This window comes from Syngnathus acus, chromosome 2 (genome assembly GCF_901709675.1).
Source record: "Syngnathus acus chromosome 2, fSynAcu1.2, whole genome shotgun sequence".
Taxonomy (NCBI): Eukaryota; Metazoa; Chordata; class Actinopteri; order Syngnathiformes; family Syngnathidae; genus Syngnathus; species Syngnathus acus.
The window spans coordinates 21,761,475-21,785,614 of record NC_051088.1 but is presented as its reverse complement, the minus strand read 5'-3'; the positions used below and the strand labels follow the sequence as shown (position 1 = coordinate 21,785,614).

Below are 24,140 nucleotides of genomic sequence, written 5' to 3'. Positions count from 1 at the left end.
TTGTCTCGCGCTGGAAAGAATGCAAAGTTTGCACCTGAGACCGGGACTGAAGGAAAAGACATGTCTGAACAGTGAACGCGCAGTCACGCATATGGAAAATGATCACGTGTTGTCTCGTCCGTAGGCTGACTCAAAAACCGCAACTATAAATTTAAATTCAAGTTTATAGTTTTTTTTTTTTTGGGTGCCCTAAATTGAACAAGTCTTCCAAATTGTGCCGTTCATCTCTTTTTTTTTTAAAGAACAACAACTTGTGCAGAAAGTATAGAAATATTCAGCATCGCATTCAAAAGTTGAGACTTTATATTGCGTTTTAGTTTCACCCACAAGATCACAAACCTTTTGTGAGTACTTTGCAAACGTTATGTCTGCATTCCAATGTCATTCGCGAGTTGCCTTTGTTGCGACAGCCGCTGGCAATTAGTTATTTTACTTTGAAAAACACCGCAACGGAAGTTGTGTAATTCCAGCTTGACACTGCTGTGTCTTCAAGACCTCAACCTGTCTGCATCGGTGGGCGCGGGGTCGGGGAAAGCTGTGCTCTCTCTCTGATTTATTTCTCCCCAGAAACTGCGCAACGCTCAGCCGGGGATGATCGGGCGTCCTCCCGCAGTTTTCTGACAGGAAATCCTCATTTTTGTGTCTGGAGGGGGAGAGCCCCAACTTTAAAGTGGCCGCAAGAATGCGTGGACCTAACAGGTGGTTGACCCCGCAGACCTGCTTCAGCATCAGCATCATCCTGCTTTTGGGGCTCCAGCGGATACACACCCAGTACACAGGTACAGTTCACATTTTATTCAGCAACACATGTGGTGGACGTGCGCATGTACCTGTGAATAAAACATGCCCCCCCCCCCTCCTTTTAAAAAGTAAAATTCATATGCTATAGATTCACGACACATTGAATGAATATTTGGATGATTGTAGCAAATGAAAGTTTTACTTTTGGAATCGAATAAGTAAACCAACTATATTTAGACAGACAGACAGACAGATCTGTAGTTATCGTTTGAATAGCCCCAAGCATCCGGTTTATCGTTTCAATCAAGTTTTTCTTTTTTTTTTTTCTTGCTCGAAAGCAATCCAAACAGGATCCTCACCTAATCCAACACTCATCTGTAATGCTTTGATACCTGCGCCGGCTGCGCGTGTGCGTGCATGTGTGTGGCCGTGCACACACACAAGTGTGTTCTTGTTCCAGATGTTCTGCGCATCATCACTTAGGTTTGCAGTAAAGATCCGATACAGCTGGAAAGTTGCAAGTTGGTTAGATTTTCCCCCTCTCGGGGGCTTGTTTGTTCCTCCCAGCACATGCACACACCAAGAAGAGTCAGTTTGCATATTTAGTTTGTCTGGACGATGTTCTGAGACATGTGGGGGCTTGAAAGGCGGCTGCGAGTTTGGGGCCGACGAGGCCAACGAAGTCGGATACTGCGCTCTTCCTGTTGCATAATCAAATGTGGCATCAATTTGCCAAAAGGGTTGTTTTATGATGTGCATTTTTTTAACATGGCTGTGCAGGGCTAATTTTAGCCGAAAAGAAAAGCGGCCTAATGACCAAGTACAATATTTCCTGGTATAAGTGACTTGGTGGATAAAATTCCCAAAAGACGTTGTCAAAGCTGATCAAAATTCCCCGGCAATGTTTTCTGTCATTTGAGCATGACTGCCAAAAAGCGGGAGGAAGGAAGTCGAGTGATGAGCTCTTGAAAGGCTGTTTTGTTTTCCATCTTCCACTCGATCCTATCACATCTGCCATCGCAACGGGCTGCTCACAAGGTGTTCTGTGGGACTGGCCAATGTTTTGTTTTCCAGCTGTGCAACATACTTGCCTTAAGATGTAGGCCTCTTGAAATCCATCCTTACATGGTGCCCAATATGTCAACTGGCAACCAAGGTCCTCCTCCCCTCTGGTCAGTTCTGGGCTAATCCACTTGCTGCACAGTTTATATTATGCCGGCTATCTTGCCAATTGATGTCTTTAAGATCTAATCGGCTTTTATCTTTGGTGGACATTTCTGGCTCTTTCTGTAGCTGCTGATTGCAGGATAAAAGCAGTCCATGGCGCTTGACCTTGCGAGTCATGGTGTCTCTGCCGAGGTCATTACAGCGCTTGCACCCCATTAGGATCATCTAGGATGGATTTCATGTGTTTGGCCAACTTTTTATGGAGCCAGCATATATCACGTTTGCATGCATTATGTGTTTAGGACAGCATTTGAAATGTCAACACGGTGCAAATGGCATCGAGTTGAATAGTTGTAAAAATATTATGTTGGCCAAGCTACCCCACTCATTCTGATTGTATCCACTTGACTCATGAAATGCATGAAAAACAATCCATTAGTTGCATTATATATTATATACATTTTATTTTTCATATAGGTTCCTTTCCAAAACACGAGTTAACCCTAGAATACTGTTGAATGTCCGTGTGCCTTGAAATAGGCTACTTACCGTATTTTCCGGACTATAAGGCGCACCGGATTATAAGGCGCACCTTCAATGAATGGCCCATTTTAAAACTTTGTCCTTATATAAGGCGCACCGGACTATAAGGCGACCTGTTAATGCATCATGTCAGATTTTTAATCCAACTCAAATCATTCTCCATTTCAGCTTTTTTATTTCAACTTCAGACGCAACAAATTACTTTATAATCACAAATTAATGATGCATAGTCTTTTTGATTCATGATTCATAGTCTTTAGCGGGCCACTTATGATTGATTTCATGACACAATGCTTCGGGCCAGTTTAAATTTAGGAACTTGGTCCATATATAAGGCGCACCGGACTATAAGGCGCACTGTCGGCTTTTGAGAAAATTTTAGGTTTTTAGGTGCGCCTTATAGTCCGGAAAATACGGTACATAAAAAAAAATATATATATATATCAAACACCTTTCCACAATCAACTTTATAAAACCAAGAGCTAATAAGAAGCAATAAGACAGTCTTATCAACACTGAATTCCTCACTTACTTTGTTGAGCGCGCCATAACACGGCCTGTCTCACATGAAACGTGCAGGAGTGTTATTAGTGGTGTCAATTTCTAACGAGGTTGCCAGCGGCATCAACTTCACATCTTTCTTATGTGGAATTCCAAGCACGAGACAAAAGCAAGTCCTTCGACAGCATTGACTCAACAGCTCGAATTTTGTGGTTGGATGAGCGTTCCCTAACTTCAAATGCTAAACTGCTCCAGCAGAATTCAAGCACATGTGGACAATAATGAACGAAAAACTCTGTACAAGTTGACATCTTCACGAAATGTTTACCAGTAGAATTTTATAACGACACAAGTTTTACTAGTAGCAGTAAAGATTTGGAGTATTTAGTACTTGTACTGTCCAGTATTGTAAATACCATCGTTCAATCAGAGTTAAACGTTGCACTGCTGCCCTCTGTTGGCAAACCGGTGTACTGCTGCCTAAGCAATGACCTGGCAATTTGTGCAAAACATTTTCCAACCTAAAATTGTGATAGTGTGGACGCCAAGTGAGTAAGAAATGCTTTGTAACGTTTGTTCCACAATTGAACTGCGAAGGAAAGTTAAAAACTCGAGTCGAGCGGTCGTCATCTGTGCTAAATTAGCAGCAGGAGTCTCGAGATGGACGACCCCTCCCTAACCGCAACCAATCACCATGGCAACAACATTTTTCAAGCGCTGGCGACGCTTGGCTGGGGAATGTGTTTAGTTTAGTAACGCACTCAACACACGCACTAAACACATGGCTGGCTTTTTGTGCAAAACACATCGTGGAATCGATTTATTTGATCCGCCTACATGTTGCTTGAGATTCGGCAGTTGTTCAGTCCATATTTGGGACTGGGTGAACGCAGCGACCTTGATGCAGTTGGACCACGTACATTAGGTTTGAGTTACGAGTGTGATCATGCAACGCTTTAAACTCGTATTTATTTCAAAGCACCACTGTCTTCAATCTACACTGTAGATTGTACAGGATGTAAAGCTCTGCTGCAATTCAATTTACGCAAGTGAGTCATTGAAAAGTTAGCGGCCCAGGTGACTCGCTAACCCGGCGCAGGTCACAAAGCTGCAGGCAGTCGTGTTCCGATTCCTCAAGGGGGCTTCGCGATGCACAGATGAGCAATATGTCTCCCATTGCAATGTGGCGTGGGAGATGTGAGGGCTGGAATGTGCAACAGCTGGATGTTCTAACTTGGCAGATGGGGGCACTGGGGGCTCAGTGTGGCTGGGGTGGGGGTCTGCTTTCCCCCTTATCGCTCCTCTGTGAGAACCTGGAAATGGAAACCATTCGGGGGATTTTCTGAAATGAGGTAACAGGCTTGTGAAGGAGTGGATTATGAGAACATCCTATTGGACTTACACTTCTTGCCCCCCCCCCCCCCAACTACACACACACACACGCACACAGCCTCCCCCTTACGACCCCTTCCTCGTTGTAGCTTCACATTCTCATCTTTCATCAGTCATCACCTCTCATGTCCTCACATTTGTTATCTGACACCAGAAAACTTCACTTTTATTATGATGCTTCACATTTTTGGGACATTCTGCTCCATCTACATTTCTCAATTGTTAAAAAAAAAAGTTCCACATTTTCAAATTCAAACTTTTCAGCTTATTTAGAGCATCTTGAGAACTTTACACATTCCAAAACTCTCTATAGCATTTTTTTTTAAAGTCTGAGCTCTTCAACTTCCTTCACTATGATGAGTCTCCTCATCCGTTGAAGTCTTTTATGAATGTGTGGAAACTTTGCCTAAATAGTCCCCGCAGCTCCTCATAACGCCATGAAAATGACGAGCAGCGGATGATGAAGAGGAGGAGTTTCAGGGCGAGTGACCAACCTTCTCCTGCGCGTCCCTTTCCAGCCATTTTTTTTTCGAGAGGGGGGTGTGCCCTTCCAGCACGAGCTGCAGCACTTTTCCCATCTCTGTTCTGGACCAACTTGACTAAAAGGGTCCAAGTACCAGCACGTCACACTTGGACCTTTTGAGGCGGAGAGCAAAATGTTGAGGGTCCTGCTCCTGGCTCTGTGTGTTGGAGGCTTGGAGGCCTGGTTCTGGAACGCTGACCCGGAGCCCACCACGCCGACCTCAACGGACGCCCCTGCAACGACCAGTGGTGTGAAGAAGGTGAACGAGGAGGGTGAGGATTTGTCAGGGCTTGGAGAAGAAATCCTCAACGTAGCCACGGGAATCCGTAACTTGGTCAAGACGTGGGATCATGTGACCACCAGCCCCGGGACTACTAACGGTTCCCTGAAGGTGGAGAGCGCTGAGTGGAACGTGACTGGTAATGTTGACGGCTCGGGAGGAGGAAAGATGGAGGAAGGCTCCGGTGATGCATCCGGATCAGGATCGGGTTCCAGGCAAGATCTCGTAGACATCGTCATCCTTTCCAGTAACTTAAGCGATGCGAACAACGGGACTCTGGATCCACGCTGTTTGCCCGTCCCGTCCGGTTGGCCCATGTGCTCCAAAAAGCGCCAGCAGTTCTTCACCTTGCCCAATTTTTTCAACCATACGTCCGTGGAGCAGGTGGGGGCCACCCTGCAGGAGTGGGCCCGGCTGACCCGGGCGGGCTGTCACCGGCAACTAGAGTGGTTCCTCTGCTTCCTGCTGGTGCCCGAATGCCCGTCGCCCACCCGGGTACCTCTGCGCCTGCCCTGCCGCAGCTTTTGCAAGCAAGTCCAGGACAGCTGCTGGGCGTCGCTGGACAGCGCCGAGGTGCCCGTGGAGTGCGGCCTCCTGCCCGTCGGAGAGTGTGTGTCTGTTAGTTACTCGGAAGGTAACCTTCAAGCGCATCCTGTGTGCTGCTGCCTGATTGTGCTTGAGCGCACATTGTTGCTTTTTTTGAACGTCACCCGCTTTGCATGTTTTTAGCCTCTCTGATGAGGCAACAGCTGATACTTTCGTCACCATGCTTGGATCTTCCTGGTGATCATGGCTGCTTTCATTGCACACAATTTTATTGCTGCACATTGCTTTGCATTGTTGCGTAAAAATCTCTCCTGCTACTGCTGTTGCTGCTTCTGTATGCAGTCATCACTCTCGCATGTTCCCCACCCAAGCCCACTTTCCAAGCTTGGATCTCTGAAAATGTACTTTCAACCCAGTGCCTTATAGCAATTGGACCATTTGAGAAAAAGCACACCACAACAAACGATGAGCATTGTTCCGTTTCCGGGTGTCGTCATCGTCTGTCCCAAAACAATCGGGGCATCTGTGACAGGCGGTTTGGCAGCGGTTGGCATTTCTGATGGCATTTGCGGCTGGGGAAATGTCTTCTCCTTGTGGGAGGGAGGGTGATGGCGTCCGGCTCGGAACAAGGCATCTTTGTGATCCCAATGAGACGGGGCCCCTAAAAGGGCCCGGCGAGATGTGCAAAGATCACAGCTAAGTTGCCCACTCTGCCAAAGCAGTAATTCGTCTTGTCGGAATTTTTTTTTTTTTTTTTTTGAAAGAGACATTTATGCGGCTGGGAAATCACCCTTGTTAGACAATGTGCAGATTCCAAAAATATGCACTAGGTCATATTTCAGTGACTTTTGAGGCCTTTGGAATGATCTCTATGATCTCTAATCTTGGAGGCTATTTGGATATTTTGCAGCCACGCCATGATCTTCATGTGTTTCTTTGTTTCCAAGAGTTCTCACTTATCCTCTACGAGTCGATTTTAATTGACTCCCGAACATCTGATGGGTGTCGCAGCTGCTTCATCCCGGTCGACGATCCCTCAAGACGTATCAAATCCGCTTGGCTCGGTGCAAGCGGGCGTGTTAATGTGGGTCAACTCGTGTAACCGAACCGGAGATGTTCCTCTATTTCTATTCTCCGATATTTGGTGCTTCTCAAATTTGGAGATCCAGTTACCAAGATAGATGTGGGAGTGTAAGGAAACATTTGTTCATTTCCCTGGCCCCTCTGTAAGGCATTAGTTCCACAGTCAGCCATATTGGATCTTGCGCACTTCAGGTCCCCTGCGGTCAGCTTTCCCATGAACATCTGACAAGCATTTCCTTCCTGCGCCTCCATCTGCCCATCTATCCATCCATCCATCCATCCATCTCCCCGCGCTACTGCCAGTTGTTCCACACTATGGTCCTCATGTCATCTGCTGGAACATGAGGTCACTTTGTTTGCTGGGAACTACACAACTGTGTTGTTGTTTCGGGGCAAGGAGCCAGCAGGGAACATCTGGGTGGATGTTGCGATGATTTCCCATTTGTGCATGTCACACTAGCTTGACACTTCCATCTGTCATCTGAGGAGCCTTCATGGCTGCTACTGGTAACACCACAAGTGGCAAAAGGACTTAAGTAGAAGTTCAGAAATGTGTTGAAATGAAAGATCCTGGTCAAAGCAGAAGTACGGTTTCAAGACAAAGAGTAGAAACTTTGAAATGGACTACTTAGGGAGAAATTAAAAATGGATTGAGTCAAATATATAAAACACCTGTTTTGATCATTAGGCACAATAACCACAATAAGAATTATTTTAAATTATTAATAATTATAATAACATAATATATAATAAATAAACAAATACGTAAAAATAATTAAAATAATAAATGCATAAATAATAATTATTATTATTACAAAATATAATAAAAAGAAGATTTCAGGGCCCCTGAGGCAAAGAGCGGCCTGGACCACTTCCAGATGTGAATGGACATTCAACTTTGACCAAGCTGAAATGCAAGCTGTGGACACCCTAGTCAAAACGTTCATTCAGATCATTTCAGACGGCAGCTGCACGAGCTGTGTCGCCACCACAGGAACCCCGAAGCAGGAAAGCAGGTGCTGCTAAATGGGAGCAGACCACCCTGCCCGCCTTCTTCCACGTCCACTTGGACAATAGTCCACCAGAGTTGTCTGTGTGAAAACATGTTCTGGGCCCAAAGCTGCTTTGAGCTCCTTTTAGCCACAACTAAGAGCAGTTGGTGCTCAATCTTGACTTGAATCTTCACTAATGAAACTGTCACATTAGGTTTGCCCTGGTTTTGTTTTCTTTTGTGAGTTATGGATTCCCCCTGCGACTGAACATGATGTACTTACGTCACTTGGAAACAGCTGACCTCTGACCCCCCCTTTATGCACAGAATTCACATTTCAGTTTCTCTCATGAATCTGCCACCAAGCCACCCCCTCCCCCTCCCCTCCCATGGAAGCATCTGGGCCAAAACCTTCCTCCCTTGTGAGACTTGTTGGCCTCAAGACAATTTTTTTCTATGGGAACTGTAATATCAGCACTTTTTTTAGTCATTTTCTGGCCACACATTTGTTGTTGTTTTGTGCAGTAAATAAATAAAAGGACAAAAAAAATTATCTTATCTAAATACTCAATGTTGCAGAGTTTGAAATACTGGCAACCAAATTATTCTTCAATTTATGTTGAAAAAGTATTTGGTGTGGGGTCGTTTTTCTTTTTTAATGTTGGTTCAGATTTTCGGCCAAAAGGAAAAGAACCAAATACGTTTCTTGAAACATACACTAAAGTGATTATTTGTGGTGGTGGGCCACTTAATCAGTTTGACAGGCCATATCTCGCCCCCGGGATTCATTGGCGGAGCTGGGATGTTTTGCTCAGGGGGCGAAAGGATATCTCAAGGGGTCCACAAAACAACCAAAAATATTACAACGCCCCCAAATTGTTGAGCTAATAAATATTTTAAATATGTTCCTTAGAGGCTACAAGAGGAAATGTGAAAAAAAAGTATTTGGCCTGGAACCAAGCATTTTTTTGCGGGGTCAGTGCCCCCGTGGCCCCCACTCTAGTCCCACCACTGCCGGGCTTTGACATATTGGTAAAAGGTTTTGGTAATCGCTGCAAAGATGTAATTTTTTTCCGTCTGCTCCTTCCCTGCAGAGCAAAGCAGTTTGTCTCTGCTCCAGCTAATCGGAGATCCGCCACCCGATGAGATCGGTCGGGTCCGGTGGCCAGGCGGCACCCAGGCCTACGTCTTCACCTCGGGGGCCGTGTCGGGCCAGCCGGCTCTGGCCTATGTGCCCAACCCATTCTACCGCCACTTCTCCCTCCTCTTTCACATCAAGCCGTCCACTTCGGGCCCCTCTGTCCTCTTCTCCATCACCGACGGGCCGCAGAGGCTCATGTATGTGGCCGTCAAGCTCAGCGCCGTGCGGGCGGGTCGCCAGACGGTGCAGTTTTTCTACACCGAGCCTGGTTCGGAGAAGTCGTACGAGGCGGCCAGCTTCGACGTGCCGAGCCTGGTGGACAAATGGAGCCGGTTCTCGCTGTCCGTCTTTGAGGAGCAGGTGACCTTCTACCAGGACTGTGATGCGGCGCCACGAGTGGTGAGGTTTGAGCGTTCCCCGGATCCCATGGACCTGGACAGAAGAGCAGGCATCTTTGTCGCTCAGGCCGGGGGGGCCGACCAGGACAAGTTTGAGGTTAGCAGGCCACATTTCACGTGTTCATCGAGCGTGTCATGGACCTTCAAATGTCGGAATGATGTTTGACCTCCCCGTGGGTTCAAATTTCTTGTACACTGAAAAAAATGATGCTTTGAACCAACAAAAAAATGACTATTTAGTTTGTCATAAATTATATTTTTGATTTAGTTCAAATTTCAGATTTATTCCATTTAAAAGTTTTTTTATCAGTAAGTAAAAATGCAGTTTATATTCACGCTAGACTATTTTTCCTTTTTTTTTTCTTCCCTTCTATTTTTTCTATTTCTATTAGTCATAACCTTCCTTCCTTCCGTCCGTCCTTCCTTCCTTCCTTCCTTCCTTTCTTCCTTTCTTTCTTTCAAGACATGTTTTTCGCATATCCACAAAACAGTGCCGCTTGTCTGTCTTTAGGGCGAAATCGCCGATCTGAGGCTGGTGGGAAACTCTCGGGCAGCCGAGCGCTTGTGTGACGACATCGATGACGACTCTGATGCTGTGAGTATTCCAAGCGTTTCCTCCACGGTGAGACCTGACGTCTGAACGCTCACATGCCACCTGCTTGTTTTTCAGGCCTCTGGCGACTTTGGTAGCGGTGAAGGCAGCAGGAGGCAGACAGGAGGCGGAGTGAAGGTCAGTCAGTCAGTCTAGCATTATTGCCCAGTCAGTAAGAGAGTGGAAGATTTATGATTACGTCATATTGTACCACCAGACCACTCCAGCATCCATCAGGCCGGTGCCCGAGCCCCCGCTGATTGCCTCGAAAGGAAGCAGATTTAAAGAAACAGGTAACTTGAGCTTGATCGTCGCAAACCAGATAAATGCTGAAATGGCGCCCCCTGTTGACATTTTGCACTGCTTCTAAGTGACGAGGCTAAGACGAATCGCTCATACAATAGAGATACTTTATTCACCCTGTAAAATTAAATTGTCACAGCACAATATTCACACACATACTAAGAATACAGAAACTACCATCAATTAAAAAAACATTAGATTAAGATGGCGCATGTTAGTGAATGGTGAATAAAAAATACTGCTTGCATCAGCAGTTTTAGTCAAATATATGCAAAGCATGAACTTATTAGGGATGTTCTATACCACTTTTTTCAGACCAGTACTAGTACTCAAATCCTGAAGCGTCCGTCATCCATACTGTTACCAAGCACCGCTAATACTTTTGCTACATAAAAAAAACAATGACACCTCTCCATCCCAATATATGCATGCATAATATTTCACTCATCTTTCAGGCTTAACTGGGCCTAAAGGTGACAGAGGAGAGAAAGGCACCCGTGGGGACAGAGGCCACGCAGGGCCCAAGGGAGACCCGGGCTCAGGTTTCTCCTCAAATGCTGGAGGTGGCGGACAGAAGGTGGAGTTCCTCACTATATGCACGTTTATGGTCCCATTCACATTTCCATTATTATAACCGCATCAAACTATGTGTCTCCTTATAGGGAGAAAAGGGAGATAAGGTCTGTGAACTTTGCCCAATGTCCCCACATTCTTGTTTAAGAATTAGAAACGTGACATCGATTCCTCCTCCTCTGTAGGGTAGCACAACTTTTGGAAGTAAAGGAGAGCGTGGCGCTCAGGGCCTTCCAGGTCCTCCTGGGGCTGCGGGTGAGGTCACCCGCCTTGGAGATGGGTCACAGAGTGTGCCCGGAGCTCCCGGACCTCCGGGCCGAGATGGATTGCCGGGAGCTGATGGAGAGCTTGTGAGAGAATTTCAGAAACATGATGAATTTCAGCTTGTATTACTTGATAAGTGCAACTTATTGATTGTAAATGATGTTGCAGGGGTCCCCAGGAGAGGATGGACTACCTGTAAGTGTGTTCTGCATATTACAACAGTAGAGTAGACTCAATTTCATTCTTTTCCATGGATCTTTATTTTTCTTCAGGGTCCTGAAGGGCCGCCAGGTTTCCCAGGAACGCCTGGAATTCCTGGTGCAAAAGGAGACAAGGTTCAGTTTTGAATTCTAGTTGAACTCTGATTTCATCACATTAACGTTTTGACCTCTGAACTTCAGGGTGAGCGGGGCGAAGGACAACCTGGACCCAGAGGTCCACCGGGACCTCCTGGACCAGGAGCTAGAAATCATCCGGTATGTTATACACACATTTCAAAAATGTTGCTGTGCTTAACTGTGTTCCTCCACAGACATTTGATGACATGGAGGGCTCAGGATACCAAGATTGGGAGAAGATCCGGGTATGCAGAGGCAGTGTCAATCTCAGGGTGCACTCACACTAGCCAGTTGGTACCATATTTGGGCATGCAAAGAACTGGACCAGTGGGAGTGGACCCGAAACCAAAGGCAGTGGAATCATTTTGGAATTGATCACCTTTGTTGTTTGTTATTCAGGGTCGTGTTGGTCCTCCAGGTCCCCCGGGCCCCCCGGGCCCACCTGGTACATCAGTTGCACTTGGATCTAATGGTCCAGTTGCCTTTGGACCTCCTGGCCCACCTGGAAGGAACGGTTTACCGGTGTGTATCTATCCGACCGTGTTTTGGTTTGAAAAGTGTGATCCAGAATTAATTTAGGCAAGGTGTTGAGCTGTCCAGTTGCTGAGTCCCTTGGTGCTGTTTCAGGGTTCTACTGGACTCACTGGTCCACCGGGTCAACCTGGGCTCCGAGGAGAGAAGGTTAGATTAAAATAGCAAGCATGTGGGCAGTTTGGGTCTTGTAATCTGAACATGTTGCAAATGATCTCCAAAGGGCGACTGCGGTGACCTCAACTCTCTTGGAGGAGCTGGAGAGAAGGTGGGTTATGGAAATGAATTAAATTAAATTAAATATGGGTTATGGAAATTTGCAGTCTTTGGATGTAAAACCAACAAGACAATTATGGTAAAGGGTTTCTTGGGAGGTTCATTTTATGCAGATATTCAGATCATCCCTCACAGAATGAATTAAGGCAGAGGTTGTCAACCGGTGGTCCGCGGTCCTCTAGTGGTCCGTGGCGGTATTGCAGATGGGCCACCAAATTGGAAATGGGAAATAATTGTACTTTTTTTTTTTTAAATAAAATTCATTTATTATTTAGACTTGATTTATTTTCCAGCTAATTTTGTGAATCGTTTACCCATCCAAATCATGTCAAATGTAGCTGAGATCCCCAAAATAGACAGATCAAATAAATAGCCTATATATGTCGATCCTCTTTCAGTGCAAAAAATAAAATACAAATATATATATACATATATTCTGCCATATTGAAATATCTAAAATATCTCAAATATGTATTTTACGATGAACCCAAAATGCCCGTAGACTTTACGAGGGGAACTAAATTTGACCTTCAACTGTTCATTGTTTCAGTACTATTTGCACAGCTTGCTGCTCTCTAACAAAGACCATGACGGCAAAATTTACAACAGGTGTTTTTTTTCCATCAATGTGTAATTAGAACTGCTCTGTAAATAAATGGTCCTCCTCAACGCTAGCAAACAGTTGGACAGAATTACAGAAAATTACAGAGAGGGTCAAATTAAGTTCACTTGCATTTGAGGTCCATCTTGAAATTTTTCTCCTTAAGCGGAATAGCCTCAATGTTTTTGCCAGGATGTGAGTAACACTTGTTCACTGCAGGGTTCTCGTGGTGACCCGGGAGTTCCGGGGACGCCAGGACAGACTGGGTTAGCAGGGCTTCCGGGTCCCATGGGCCCACCTGGACCTCCGGGACGACCAGGGCCACCCGGATCGCCAAGCCCCTTTAGCTTTGTGAGTACACGCTTACTTTATCATCAGTCATTTGCAATTTCATTTTAGTAACATAAAAAGTGACTAGCAAATTTTGGAGTGCAGTCAAAAAGGTCATTTTTCCACAGAATGATCGAGAGGGCTTTGAGACAAATGGTGGCTCACCTGGACCACAGGTAATGTGTCACACCTGAGCTTCCCTCAGTTAAAAAAAAAAAAAGCTAATAATAAATATTTATTGTGTCCTGTTTTCCAGGGTCCTCCAGGTATTCCAGGTCTGGCGGTAAGCCGTTTTGTCATCTCACGTAGTACATTTTCTCCATGCGGTCTCCAATGTTAATTTAAATTATCTGGATTTTTAGGGTAGACCAGGTATACCCGGAAGCAATGGTGATAAAGGAGCAGAGGGACCAAGAGGTCCACCAGGAATTTCAGGTCTGGATGGTTTTCCCGGACAACTGGTAAGCTGGCAGATGAATTCCGGTTTTTTTTTTCTGCTGCAGTATACACAAGTAAAAACATTATTTAAAAAAATCCAACAAATGTGAAATCAACAAATGACTGTTTCCTCGTTAATTCAGGGCCCGAAAGGAGATCGAGGGGAGAAGGGGGAACACGTAAGTCGTCAAGGATATACTTTGACTCAAAAGACCACTTTGGAGATGTACAGTAAATATTACCGTATGTTGGTTCCCATCGCAGGGTCTACCAGGTCGTGACGGAGGGCAACCTGGACCTCCGGGCCCTCCCGGACCTCCTGGGCAGATCATTTATCGGGGTGGTGCTGTGAGTCCGAGTTTTTTTTTTATATATATATATATATATATATATATATATATATATATATAAACTAACCATCACACCTTTGCTTCATCGTGTACTCACCTTCATTCTCGCAACTGTGTCTTGCTGTAGCATGACAACCTTCATTGGCGTGACAACTTACAGGTGAGTGGCTTGAAAAAATAATAAAACCAGGGCAACATGGGTTCACAACTCTTTATTTCTGTCTTTCTGTCAGACGGGAGCAGGAATTCCGGGCCAAGCTGGATTTCCTGTGAGTTGACATGCAATCATAAGAGACCAGATGTAAGAAAACAGAGATAAGTACATGCGTCTTCCATCTTGATTTGTTTTAGGGGCCCATTGGACCGAAAGGGGAAAAAGGCGAGACGGGTCTTCCAGGGTTTGCCACGAAGGTAAGAAAATCCACCCTGAATTCAAATTAAAGCTGAAGATACATCTAATGCATTCCAAAATTGCATTACACAACCTGCGCCACAACTTAGACCTGGTTTCACCTGCTCTAAAGTCTATTTTCATTGACCCAAAACCTGTTATTAATTTCTGTGGTCAGCTCCTTGTTTGTTTTACAAATTGAGTACTGAAGCATTAACTAGTGCAGTCAAAAGAAAACAATTGGATTTCACCTGTAAAAGGTATTTTGGATTTTACGATGAGATTTCCCCTGAAAGTCCCAGCACCCCAAAAACGTTTTGTGAGTAGTGTGTACCATAAATATAAAAAAAAAAGCATGTGATTTATTCAGGGTGCAAAAGGAGAGCCTGGTGTCATCCTGGGTTCGGATGGGAGACCTCTGAACCTGGCGGGCTTGACAGGAGAACCGGTAACTATACAAAAAGCAGTAACTAACGTAGACATGATCTAAAAAAACACTTTGCGTTCTGTCCACAGGGAGATATTGGACCCCCGGGCCCAGTTGGACCTCCAGTAAGTATAACTACCGTATATATTGTACAGTGTATATATTTTCTGCACACATTGTAGATGCCTTTGCGTTCTTTTGTGTGGCACAAACCGGAAATTGTTTTTTCTGCAGGGCCCTTATGGCCCTTCAGGTCAAAAAGGAGAAATTGGACTTCCAGGTAGACCAGTGAGTATTTAATCTGCTTTTATTTCATTTATTATTTTTTATTCAGCAACATACAGAAGTTAACAAAAATGAGCACATTTGTGTAAATATCAATCTGCTCAATGTATTTTATTTTGTAGGGTCGACCGGGACTGAACGGCATTCAAGGAGAAAAAGGCGAGCCGGGCGGCGGGTCCGGTACCACATACCAAGTGAGTATATTTTCATTCAGTGATTCAGGAGAACTGGAACTTTGTCAATTAAAGTAACCGCGCCACGTTTTGATGCAGGGTCCCCCAGGTCCCCCGGGCCCACCTGGACCTCCTGGACCAGCATCCAGAGTAAGTTCACATGTAAATGCTGAAGTAGGAACATTTTTTCAAGACCTTCAAAGTCATCATTCCTGCGGCTTTGTCATTCTAGGCTTATGATGACTCTTCCAGGTATTATCCAGGTGAGTTTCAACACAGTAAATTGTCGTCTGAATTGTCTGGATCAACTTACAGCCGCTGTTCTTTCTGTTGTAGATACCAAAGGAGAGAAAGGTGACCCCGGGACACCCGGATTACCCGGCATACCAGGTAAGGCATCTCGCCACTGGACTTCAAACATGTTCTTGTTGTGTTTGGACCAAGCGTAAGATGAACATCTTGCTTACGATTCAGGTGCCGGGACAAACTTTGACTTTTATGCCTTTAAGGTAAGACACCTCTTTTGAATGAAATGCATAAACTTTGTATATTTCACAATGATTCTCTGTCTAGAATGAATTGAAGGGTGAAACGGGTTTGAAAGGAGAGAAAGGAGAACCAGGCGGCGGCCATTACGACCCACGATATGGAGGAAGCGGAATAGGAGTACCGGGAGTTCCCGGACCTCCAGTGAGATCATAATACCGTGGTTGTAATTTGGGACTAAGCTCACAAACACCTGAAATTGATCAATAAGAGGAAATATTTAGAGATCACACATCACTTTCAAGCTCAGGATTAGTTTATTATATTAGTTAAAATTGGACGGCTATTTTTGTAGATTTGACATCCATTGAACCACTTTACCACTAGGGCCCCAGAGGGGACTCTATTCGTGGCCCACCGGGTCCCGAAGGGCCACCCGGTCCACCGGGCAGAGGCTACGACGGCCGCCCTGGACCACCAGGGCCACCTGGACCCCCTGGCGTCGCCTCCTTCCCCGGACCTCATCGAGGCACGCATAGTGAGTTGGAAAAACGAGTCGACTGTACGTACTTGCTGCTTTCAATGTATCATTGGAAAGGTCATTTCGTTGCCTCTTGAATAACAGCTATCAGCATTCCTGGACCACCTGGGCCACCTGGAGTACCCGGAACACCTGGACATGCTTCTGGGGTGAGCAATTCAGAAAATGACCTCCAAATTCTGTGGTTGGACTGGTTTATTTAAGGAATTCATTAAGTTGGTTCCGTCCCAATGTAAGATGATGATGGAAGAGTTTTTATATGGACATGCAGGTAACAGTGTTGCAGTCCTATGACATCATGACAGCCACCGCTAGAAGACAACCTGAGGGTTCTCTGGTCTACATCATAGACCGTACAGATCTTTACCTACGAGTCAGAGACGGGGTTCGTCAAATCCAGGTACGAAGGGCTCTTCTCTGCAAAAAGTACCAGAGAAGCAGCTTTCTCATGAATTTGTTGACTTCCATTTTTTTCAGCTTGGAGGCTATATTCCATTACCAAGTGTAGATGTGAGTGTCCTGCGTGTTTTTTCCAAGTTTCTATTTTTCCGTGATGTCGCAAGGACTTCCGGGTGGCAAAAATTCCAATGGCACCAGTAGTAGACAAAGCCTCCTATGTCATTGAACCAAGACGGAGCCATTGAGAAAACGGGATAAATGGCTGGCACAAGCTAGGCTAGCATGCTAGCCATAATGCGTTGCGAAATTACAGCACTTGCCACCATTTTGAAGTGAGCAGTATCTCACTCTGGTTTTACCACCCGGATGTGCCCCAGCGTCCATCATCCTGAAAAGTTCCTTGAAGAAGCTTTTAAATATCCAATGAACTAATTTGCAGGTTAATGAGGTTGCAGCCGTGGAGCCGCCACCGGTCGTTCCGTACCCCCCACACGTCAACTCCAACGACTCCCACAGGCAATCGGAGAGGCCAGAGCAAGTTAACCCGGACCGTAATTCTCAGCCCGACCCACGTCACTCAGGCCAGCCGTACCAGCCGTACAATCCGTACCAAACAAACCCCGACGGCAGAGACCAGACCCTTCCCGATGGCAGATACCGCCCTGACACGCGGCATACAGCTCAGCCAGATCCGCGATACCCCGCCCCAACGGACCCCAGATACCCCAGTTACACAGACCGGGTCAATAACCAAGATGGCCGATACTACGCTGTGACCCCTCAGCGAAGGCCCGCCCCACCCGTGGTCCAGAATCCCGTCCACCGTCACACATCTGGTCCAGGGGTAAGAGAAGCCGTGGTTTGTTAGCTGTCACTTGCGTCTTATTGAACGTTTTGGGGTTTCTCCAGCTCCATCTCATCGCCTTGAACCAGCCCCAGACGGGATCTATGAAGGGCATCCGAGGCGTCGACTTCCTGTGCTTCAGCCAGGCTCAAAGCATCGGGATGAAGGGAACCTTCCGGGCCTTCTTGTCCTCCAGACTCCAAGATCTCCAGAGCATTGTCCGCAGATCTGACAGAGATCACATGCCAATACTCAACTTGAAGGTAGATGAAATACAAAAAAGTGAAATTGACGGGGGAAAAAAAAATTATTTAATAACCACTTAGTTGCATAATGTGTATTATTGGTCAACATGTCTCTGCTTTTAAAATGTAAAACTTGGCCGCCCCCACCAACAATTTTTTTTTTTTGTCTCGTCAGGATGAGGTTTTGTTTGACAACTGGGATTCGATCTTCAACGGCGGCACCATCAAGGAGAATGTCCCGATCTACTCTTTTGATGGTAAAGATGTTCTCCGCGACAGCACATGGTATGTCCCAGTCAAAAACATCACGTTTACATTTTGTTGGTCATCAATCAAGATTGCTAACAATTCATCTGTAATCAAATTTTAAAAATTAAACTTCAATCAAATTTGAAATTGGTCAATTCAACAATTTTTATTTAAGTTTTGCAGTTGTAAAAAATGTCACTCCAGTAATTCACAACAAAGAACAAATTGTGCCTTGTATGTTGTGCTAATTAGCATTGTTGTCAATAATTTAAAATCTTAAGTATTTCCATTTTAAATTGCTGTTTTCGGCTGAAAAGAAAAATTAGAATTTTCTAAAGTTTAGGTGAGCTTGAATTCAAATTTTTTTTTTTTGGCATTTGGCAGGCCTGAGAAGATGATGTGGCACGGCTCGGTCAGCAACGGTCAGCGGGAGGTGGACGCTTTCTGCGAGTCGTGGCGCATGAATAGTCACGTACTCACCGGCAAGGCGTCCTCGCTGCAGAGCGGCAGTCTGCTCCAGCAGACTTCTAGCAGCTGCTCCAACTCCTACGTGGTGCTGTGCGTGGAGAACAGCTACATCGGCCATAGCAGGAGATAAACGCACGCGTTGGGACTATCAATTTGATTGCCATGACATCATTTCTTTTTCAAGTAGGTTAAATGGTGCTAAACAAAATGATCGTCTATGTCAAATAAGAATTTCAGGTGGCTCCGAGAAGATTTAAAAATCGCTTACAGCTCTGGGGGGAAAAAAAAGAGATAACAAACCATTGCATAAATATTAATTTCTCTGATTTTGCTATTTACAGGTACCGTAAGTCTTGGAGTGGAAGCAAAAATGTCGTTTTATTCTGTAAAGTACCATGAACGTAATTCCCAAATTTCAAATCTAGAAATGTTATTTGCAGAAAATGACAAATAGTCAAAATACCAAAAATAGTCCAGATATTTTATAGTTGTGTCTTTTTCTTTTTTCCTTTTTTTTCAGAGCTGTAAATGCAAGGAATTGGAAAACGTACTTGAACAAGAAAAGCAATTTGTATGATTCAGCAGTCAAGGAAAAAAAACATTGTATGCAATAGCAGGGCTAGTTTTATTATTTTTTTATGAGTGCTTTTTCTTTTTTTACACTTGTCTTCAAACAAAAACAAATCCCAAATGTATTCAGCTGTGGATCATCATTAACCAGGCTGATGATAAAATTGAAACAAAATATGTAAACACGCATGAAAGCTCTGTTTCCCTAATAGCAACAGTAAACACACTCCAGTTGCCGGTTAGTGACACATTGTAGCACATGCATGCAAAAACTGCACACTTCCATATCAGACAACCAAATGTTTGTCATATTTTGAAAACAATGAGTATCGAGATTGGTGCCTGGGTTTCAAATGGACCACAGTAAAGTGGTTGTGGAAAAAAATGCACGGCAGGGGAATTGACTGCTTGTGATCAATAATTCTTAATATGCCACTTATCAAACCGAATTATTGATGCCAGAAAATGTGACTACAATTACCGTATTTTGAATATTCATCCAAACTCTGCTTGTGACAAAACACTTGATTTGAATTAAAATGTGTTTGCCAATAACCACTGTCCCTGCCCTTCTACTCTTCCACAAGCAAAAGGTCATTGGGTTCTTGGTGAAATTAATCACCTTCATCTATGATCTGAAAATGTGTGCAAGAGTGAGCTCTCTTACATTCTCCCTTTTGGAAACTGGGCCAGTTAACACGAAAACCAAAGGCTAGACTGGCCACGGTGAGAGAGAAGTCACAATGGATATATTGATAGCAAAATGCTGGAAATTGAGCCACCATGCAGAACACGACAACGTGGAAGTCGAACAAAGAGAAGATTTGTGTGTGTGTCGAGGGAAGACTTGCAGAGAACTGGGGTTACCGCAATAGGCGATCTTTGACTGTGGGCGTCGCTGAAGGACAGGAAGTAGCTTCTGCTGATATTTGCTCATCTCTTTTCTTTGAAGAAGAAGCAGCAAGCGGTAAATGTCTCCAAACACTACATATTCATTACACTAAAGTTTATAAAGCGATTATTCAGTATATGTAATTTTTTGGCAAGTAATGTCCGATTGCGTCGTTTTTGCGCTGACGGGCTAGCTTCTAGGCGGCTAAACGCATTAGCCAGGCATTGTTACACATATCGCCTCTGTAATAGTGTATTTACCTATTGTCACAGCTATTGCGATTAAATTGTGTTGTCGTTAGTATTGTCTACTTCTTTTCGATTGCAGTTTTCGTGGAAACGTTTGATTATTTCACCCAGTCAAAATTAAATAAACCGAAAATAATCTCACCATATTATGTAATTACACGTTAGTGCATAAGTGCATTTTCCCTAACGCCGGAAAACTTGTTTTTTTACGACATGTATTTTGCTTTCCTTCATTCATTTATTCATCGATTACAATGATGATGAACGTATTCTTCGGCAGGGAAGCTTGATAAACCGCCGACAGGGGGCGCCTGTTGCGCTACCATTGCGTAATGTAACGAGAGACAAAAATACTCCATAGCCGGCCGACTTTGATGTAATGTGGGCTGGGCCAGGGCTTATGTTTCACACTTATTATACATCTATATCATTTATGTAGTGATAATAAATTTGAATTTATCTAATTATTAAATGCCTAATTTGTTTTCTTAGGTTTATTTCATTATGAGTGCTGTTGTACCCAACCATCGAAGGACTAAGCCAGGAGGTAAAAATACAAAACTACATTTTCTGACATTCAATTTGGTTCAAATCAAGATTGTCAATTTATTGCAGGCATCAAGCCTGGAGCGGCAGCCACTGGTGTGACCGGACCGACGTCTCAGATTCCCGGTCTGTCCCAGACTGCTGACGAAAGCACAGCAGTGGAGAGGGTCAGCGGCCGGCGAGTTGGAATCGTCGAGTCCGACTCGGACTACGTCAAGCTGGCTAAGCAAGGCGGACATAAAGGTCTTCATAATTCAGTGACTATATTATGTGTGATGGGATGTTTTCAAATGAGATCATTCGGGTGCCGTAGGCCTGTTGAGCCATGACAACGACAACGATGAGGATGACAAGCCCAAGGTAGCCTACAATCCCAACAACTGGTTTTCAGGTGATGACTCCAACAGGTAAATGAACATGCAAATAATTCATATTAAAGAATATTATTCATACACATTCTTTTTTGGGTCTATATAAAAATGTTATGGTCTTCTTCGATGCGTTCTCACGTCACACTGAGATGGAGAACAAAAGCCTTTTCACACCTTGTCGTCGTGCAATCGTTGTGCACGTTGATGACATTTCCGAGGTGCCGAACGCAAAGCGCGGCTCATGCTATGTGACGGTGGTTTTGTATTCACAGCAGCAGCAATGCAACATCTCCCAACGGCCAGGCCAAGGGCGGCAAGCAGCCGTTGCTTGCACCGTTTGGCACTGATAACAGTTCAACCTGGGAAAGAGACCCCGATATAGTTACTCATGATAAAGATAAGGTGAAGACATCAAAAGAGTCGCCATTTTTTTGTCCCTGCTTTTTTCTTTTTTTTTTTAAACTGATTTGTTTATTATTTATTTATTTATTTTCTTATTTATTTGGGTTATGCAGGTTTGCTTCTTCTTCATCATCATCCTCACAGGCTTCCCATTAATTTTCATGTGTAATCTGTCATTTCATCATCCGTGATCCACCTCTGGGCTTTTCCCCCCATCATGCGTTTCACCCAAATGCTTGCGCTATAAGCCGGCTAACCATTTCCGTCCCGCAGATGTCTCCTGATGGTACCGCAGCTCAGCTGGAGGGGCTGTCTGTGAGCAACAAGTACAAGAGAACGTGAGTACGTCCCACAACAAGACGGATGGAGGTGACGGGATGAAGCTTTCACGGGACGTTTTGACTTTGTCTGTTTTTTCCGCGTAGGTCTCACGTTAAGCAAATGCCCCCGGTCAGCATGACCAAGCTGCTGAGTCACGGCTACGTGGAGGACAAAAAGAAGTCTCCCAATGATGACGATGCCTCAAGTACGACATACGTCCAAGACATATTTGGCCTGATTTACTAAGATGCCAAATAGTGATTGATTAAGATTTCCATCTTTTACTAAAATGCCAAATAGTGGGCTCTAAATGTGCGCGTGGGATAAATATAGGTGGCGTACTTGAATGAGAATTTGGAGCTGGTTTGCTCTGTTGCTTTTCTTTTCAGCATGATGGATGGATGGAAGTTTGAAGTAAAGAGATTGCGTATCGCTGGCATCAGGCCTCCGAAGTCACATTTTGGTGACTTTTATATTTTTTCCAAAAATCTCTACTCTTGGTCGGATGTGTGGGTGTTACTTTTATAAATTATTGACCATTCTAAAGTGTTGAAAATGGCTTGCTCTTTTTTTATCATACGATGCTAGTGGTTGAATAAACCCGCCATTTTTGGGGTTTCCTGAAAAGTCAGGATTTTAGAGATACTAGCGAAATGCAAAGCTTAGTCCATAAATCATGTTAATGATGTGTGCTTGTTGGTGTGAGCCATTGCGATTTCCTGCTAATGATGTTTGTTTGTGTGCGGTTGTTCTGCAGGCGTGACCTCGGAGCAAACTAGCACCGTTGCAACGGAGGATGTGGATGACCTTGATTAGTGTGTCGAGCAGCTGTTCCCACATTCACTGGCTCTTCTTCTTCATCCACTGACTGTTTGTGCTCATGTTTATGCATTGGGATGAGCCCTTCCTTTGGTTTGCTTTCGTTTGTATAAAGCATTTAATTGAGTAGATGTGATGATGATGTTTTGTTTTTGTAATGCAATTCCTCAACTTGGAAAGTAACTCGGGAGCCGTGTCCAAAACTAATCTCGTCAAATGTTTCTGTGCTTTTGACCTGCTCAGTTTGCCGGCCTCACTGTATGAGGATTGAGCAAGTCGGTTCTTGATGTGTTGTGCTAATTTATTTGCGATAAAGTGAAGTCAAAATATGTCTATTTGAGCTTCCGATGCGAGCTGATCGCAAAGCCACTGCTACAAAGTGATGTTTAGATTCCAGTTCTGCAAAATATTAGTTTAATGCTATATTCACCGGGTCTCTCTCTCATGTTCTGTCTGTAAGCGGAATAAAAATAACTCAAATTGCAGTTCTTCATGTGCCTGTGCCAAATTCTCCATGGCGACATTCTGTTACTTGCTTCCTGATATTTGGCAAACCAAAAAGTTAATCATGCATTGGACATCTCTATCTCATGACAAACCTAACATCGCACCACGCTAAGAAACTGGAAAGAAGCCAACTGTACAAATACTTAGCTGGCCCCGAAACATTCTTGGTTTTCTCACTTTTAGTGATGGGAAAATGAGGCTTCAAATGTGCTTCATGAACCAGTTGTTGTATTTCTTGACTCCACTAGATGGTGCTGTTGGTTTAAAGTCTGTACTTTCAGCGCCACCTAAATGAGTCAAAAAATGCAACTGGTTCATGAAGCAAATTTGAAGCTTCATCACTATCATCAATGTATGAACCTGACAGTGATGCGAAAATTAAAATCCTACCAAGACAAAAAGGGGGGCGGGGTACTTTTTGAAGGCAGTCTTGAACACAAATGCCATTTATTGAAAGTGTAATATTATTAATAGCTGCATCTGTATGACGTGTTGCCGCTGTTCATGTGTATCGCCAGATGAACTCCTAACAAGTTGGTGCTAACCAAAGTGGGTAGCTTGTAAGTTTATCCATCAGTGGGCTTTGATCAGCCAACGCTGGCCAAAGGAAAGGGAAGGAGGCGTTGCTTAAAAAACACACACTCAACTAGATGTAATTTCTCACACATTTTATTTCAATAAATGAGCATGTGCATGTTACTGTGCTTGTTTATTTTTTATTTCTCTCTGCCGTTATTTGTGGTCTCAGTGGGAATATAAAAACTTTTCAAGCGTTCACATTGTTCGTCGCAAAACATGCTTACTTCAATTTGTTTGTTTATAGTAGTACCAAATCACAACTACAACAGCTTTTGACTATAGCAGGTTTATGACTACAGCTTAAAAATTGGGCCAAAAATTGGACTCATCCAGGAAGTTGGGTCATTGTTGTGCACAAAAAAACAAACAATAAATTGGGTTGTTTTTTCCCAAATTGAGGAAGAGGGAAACCAATGTGCAGAAATATCCAATCACAAATTTTGACATTGTAGTCAGCACACACCTGCAAAGATTT

The 24,140-nt window shown here is 44.3% G+C and overlaps 2 protein-coding genes across 5 annotated transcripts; both read left to right on the top strand.

The window, feature by feature from the left end:
• The first annotated feature begins 445 nt into the window (after positions 1-445).
• Positions 446-19,535, top strand: LOC119131860 (collagen alpha-1(XVIII) chain-like). Of its 4 annotated transcripts, none has more exons than XM_037266671.1 (41): positions 446-779; positions 8,862-9,403; positions 9,818-9,901; positions 9,977-10,036; positions 10,116-10,191; positions 10,657-10,778; positions 10,864-10,881; positions 10,960-11,124; positions 11,207-11,233; positions 11,311-11,373; positions 11,440-11,514; positions 11,571-11,621; positions 11,776-11,898; positions 12,004-12,057; positions 12,131-12,175; positions 13,004-13,135; positions 13,243-13,290; positions 13,371-13,397; positions 13,477-13,575; positions 13,696-13,731; positions 13,817-13,900; positions 14,030-14,062; positions 14,136-14,171; positions 14,254-14,313; positions 14,664-14,741; positions 14,810-14,845; positions 14,955-15,008; positions 15,128-15,199; positions 15,278-15,328; positions 15,411-15,441; positions 15,515-15,568; positions 15,653-15,687; positions 15,752-15,868; positions 16,052-16,202; positions 16,290-16,354; positions 16,477-16,605; positions 16,683-16,715; positions 17,044-17,448; positions 17,514-17,711; positions 17,869-17,978; positions 18,327-19,535. In XM_037266671.1, the coding sequence occupies exons 1-41, from the start codon at positions 683-685 to the stop codon at positions 18,538-18,540; spliced, it is 3,990 nt and encodes a 1,329-aa protein (XP_037122566.1). In that variant the 5' UTR covers positions 446-682; the 3' UTR covers positions 18,541-19,535. The 4 variants fall into 4 exon arrangements, with proteins under 4 accessions (XP_037122566.1, XP_037122557.1, XP_037122549.1 ...); XM_037266662.1 differs by lacking the exon at positions 446-779 and adding an exon at positions 4,867-5,781 and having other exon boundaries at positions 10,960-11,111; positions 11,203-11,233; XM_037266654.1 differs by lacking the exon at positions 446-779 and adding an exon at positions 4,867-5,781 and having other exon boundaries at positions 11,785-11,898.
• Positions 19,536-19,838: 303 nt separating this feature from the next.
• c2h7orf57 (chromosome 2 C7orf57 homolog) lies at positions 19,839-23,785 on the top strand. The gene is made up of 8 exons (XM_037267874.1): positions 19,839-19,947; positions 20,613-20,667; positions 20,736-20,909; positions 20,980-21,073; positions 21,310-21,439; positions 21,713-21,777; positions 21,865-21,965; positions 22,518-23,785. The coding sequence occupies exons 2-8, from the start codon at positions 20,625-20,627 to the stop codon at positions 22,574-22,576; spliced, it is 666 nt and encodes a 221-aa protein (XP_037123769.1). The 5' UTR covers positions 19,839-19,947; positions 20,613-20,624; the 3' UTR covers positions 22,577-23,785.
• The last annotated feature ends 355 nt before the right edge of the window (positions 23,786-24,140 follow it).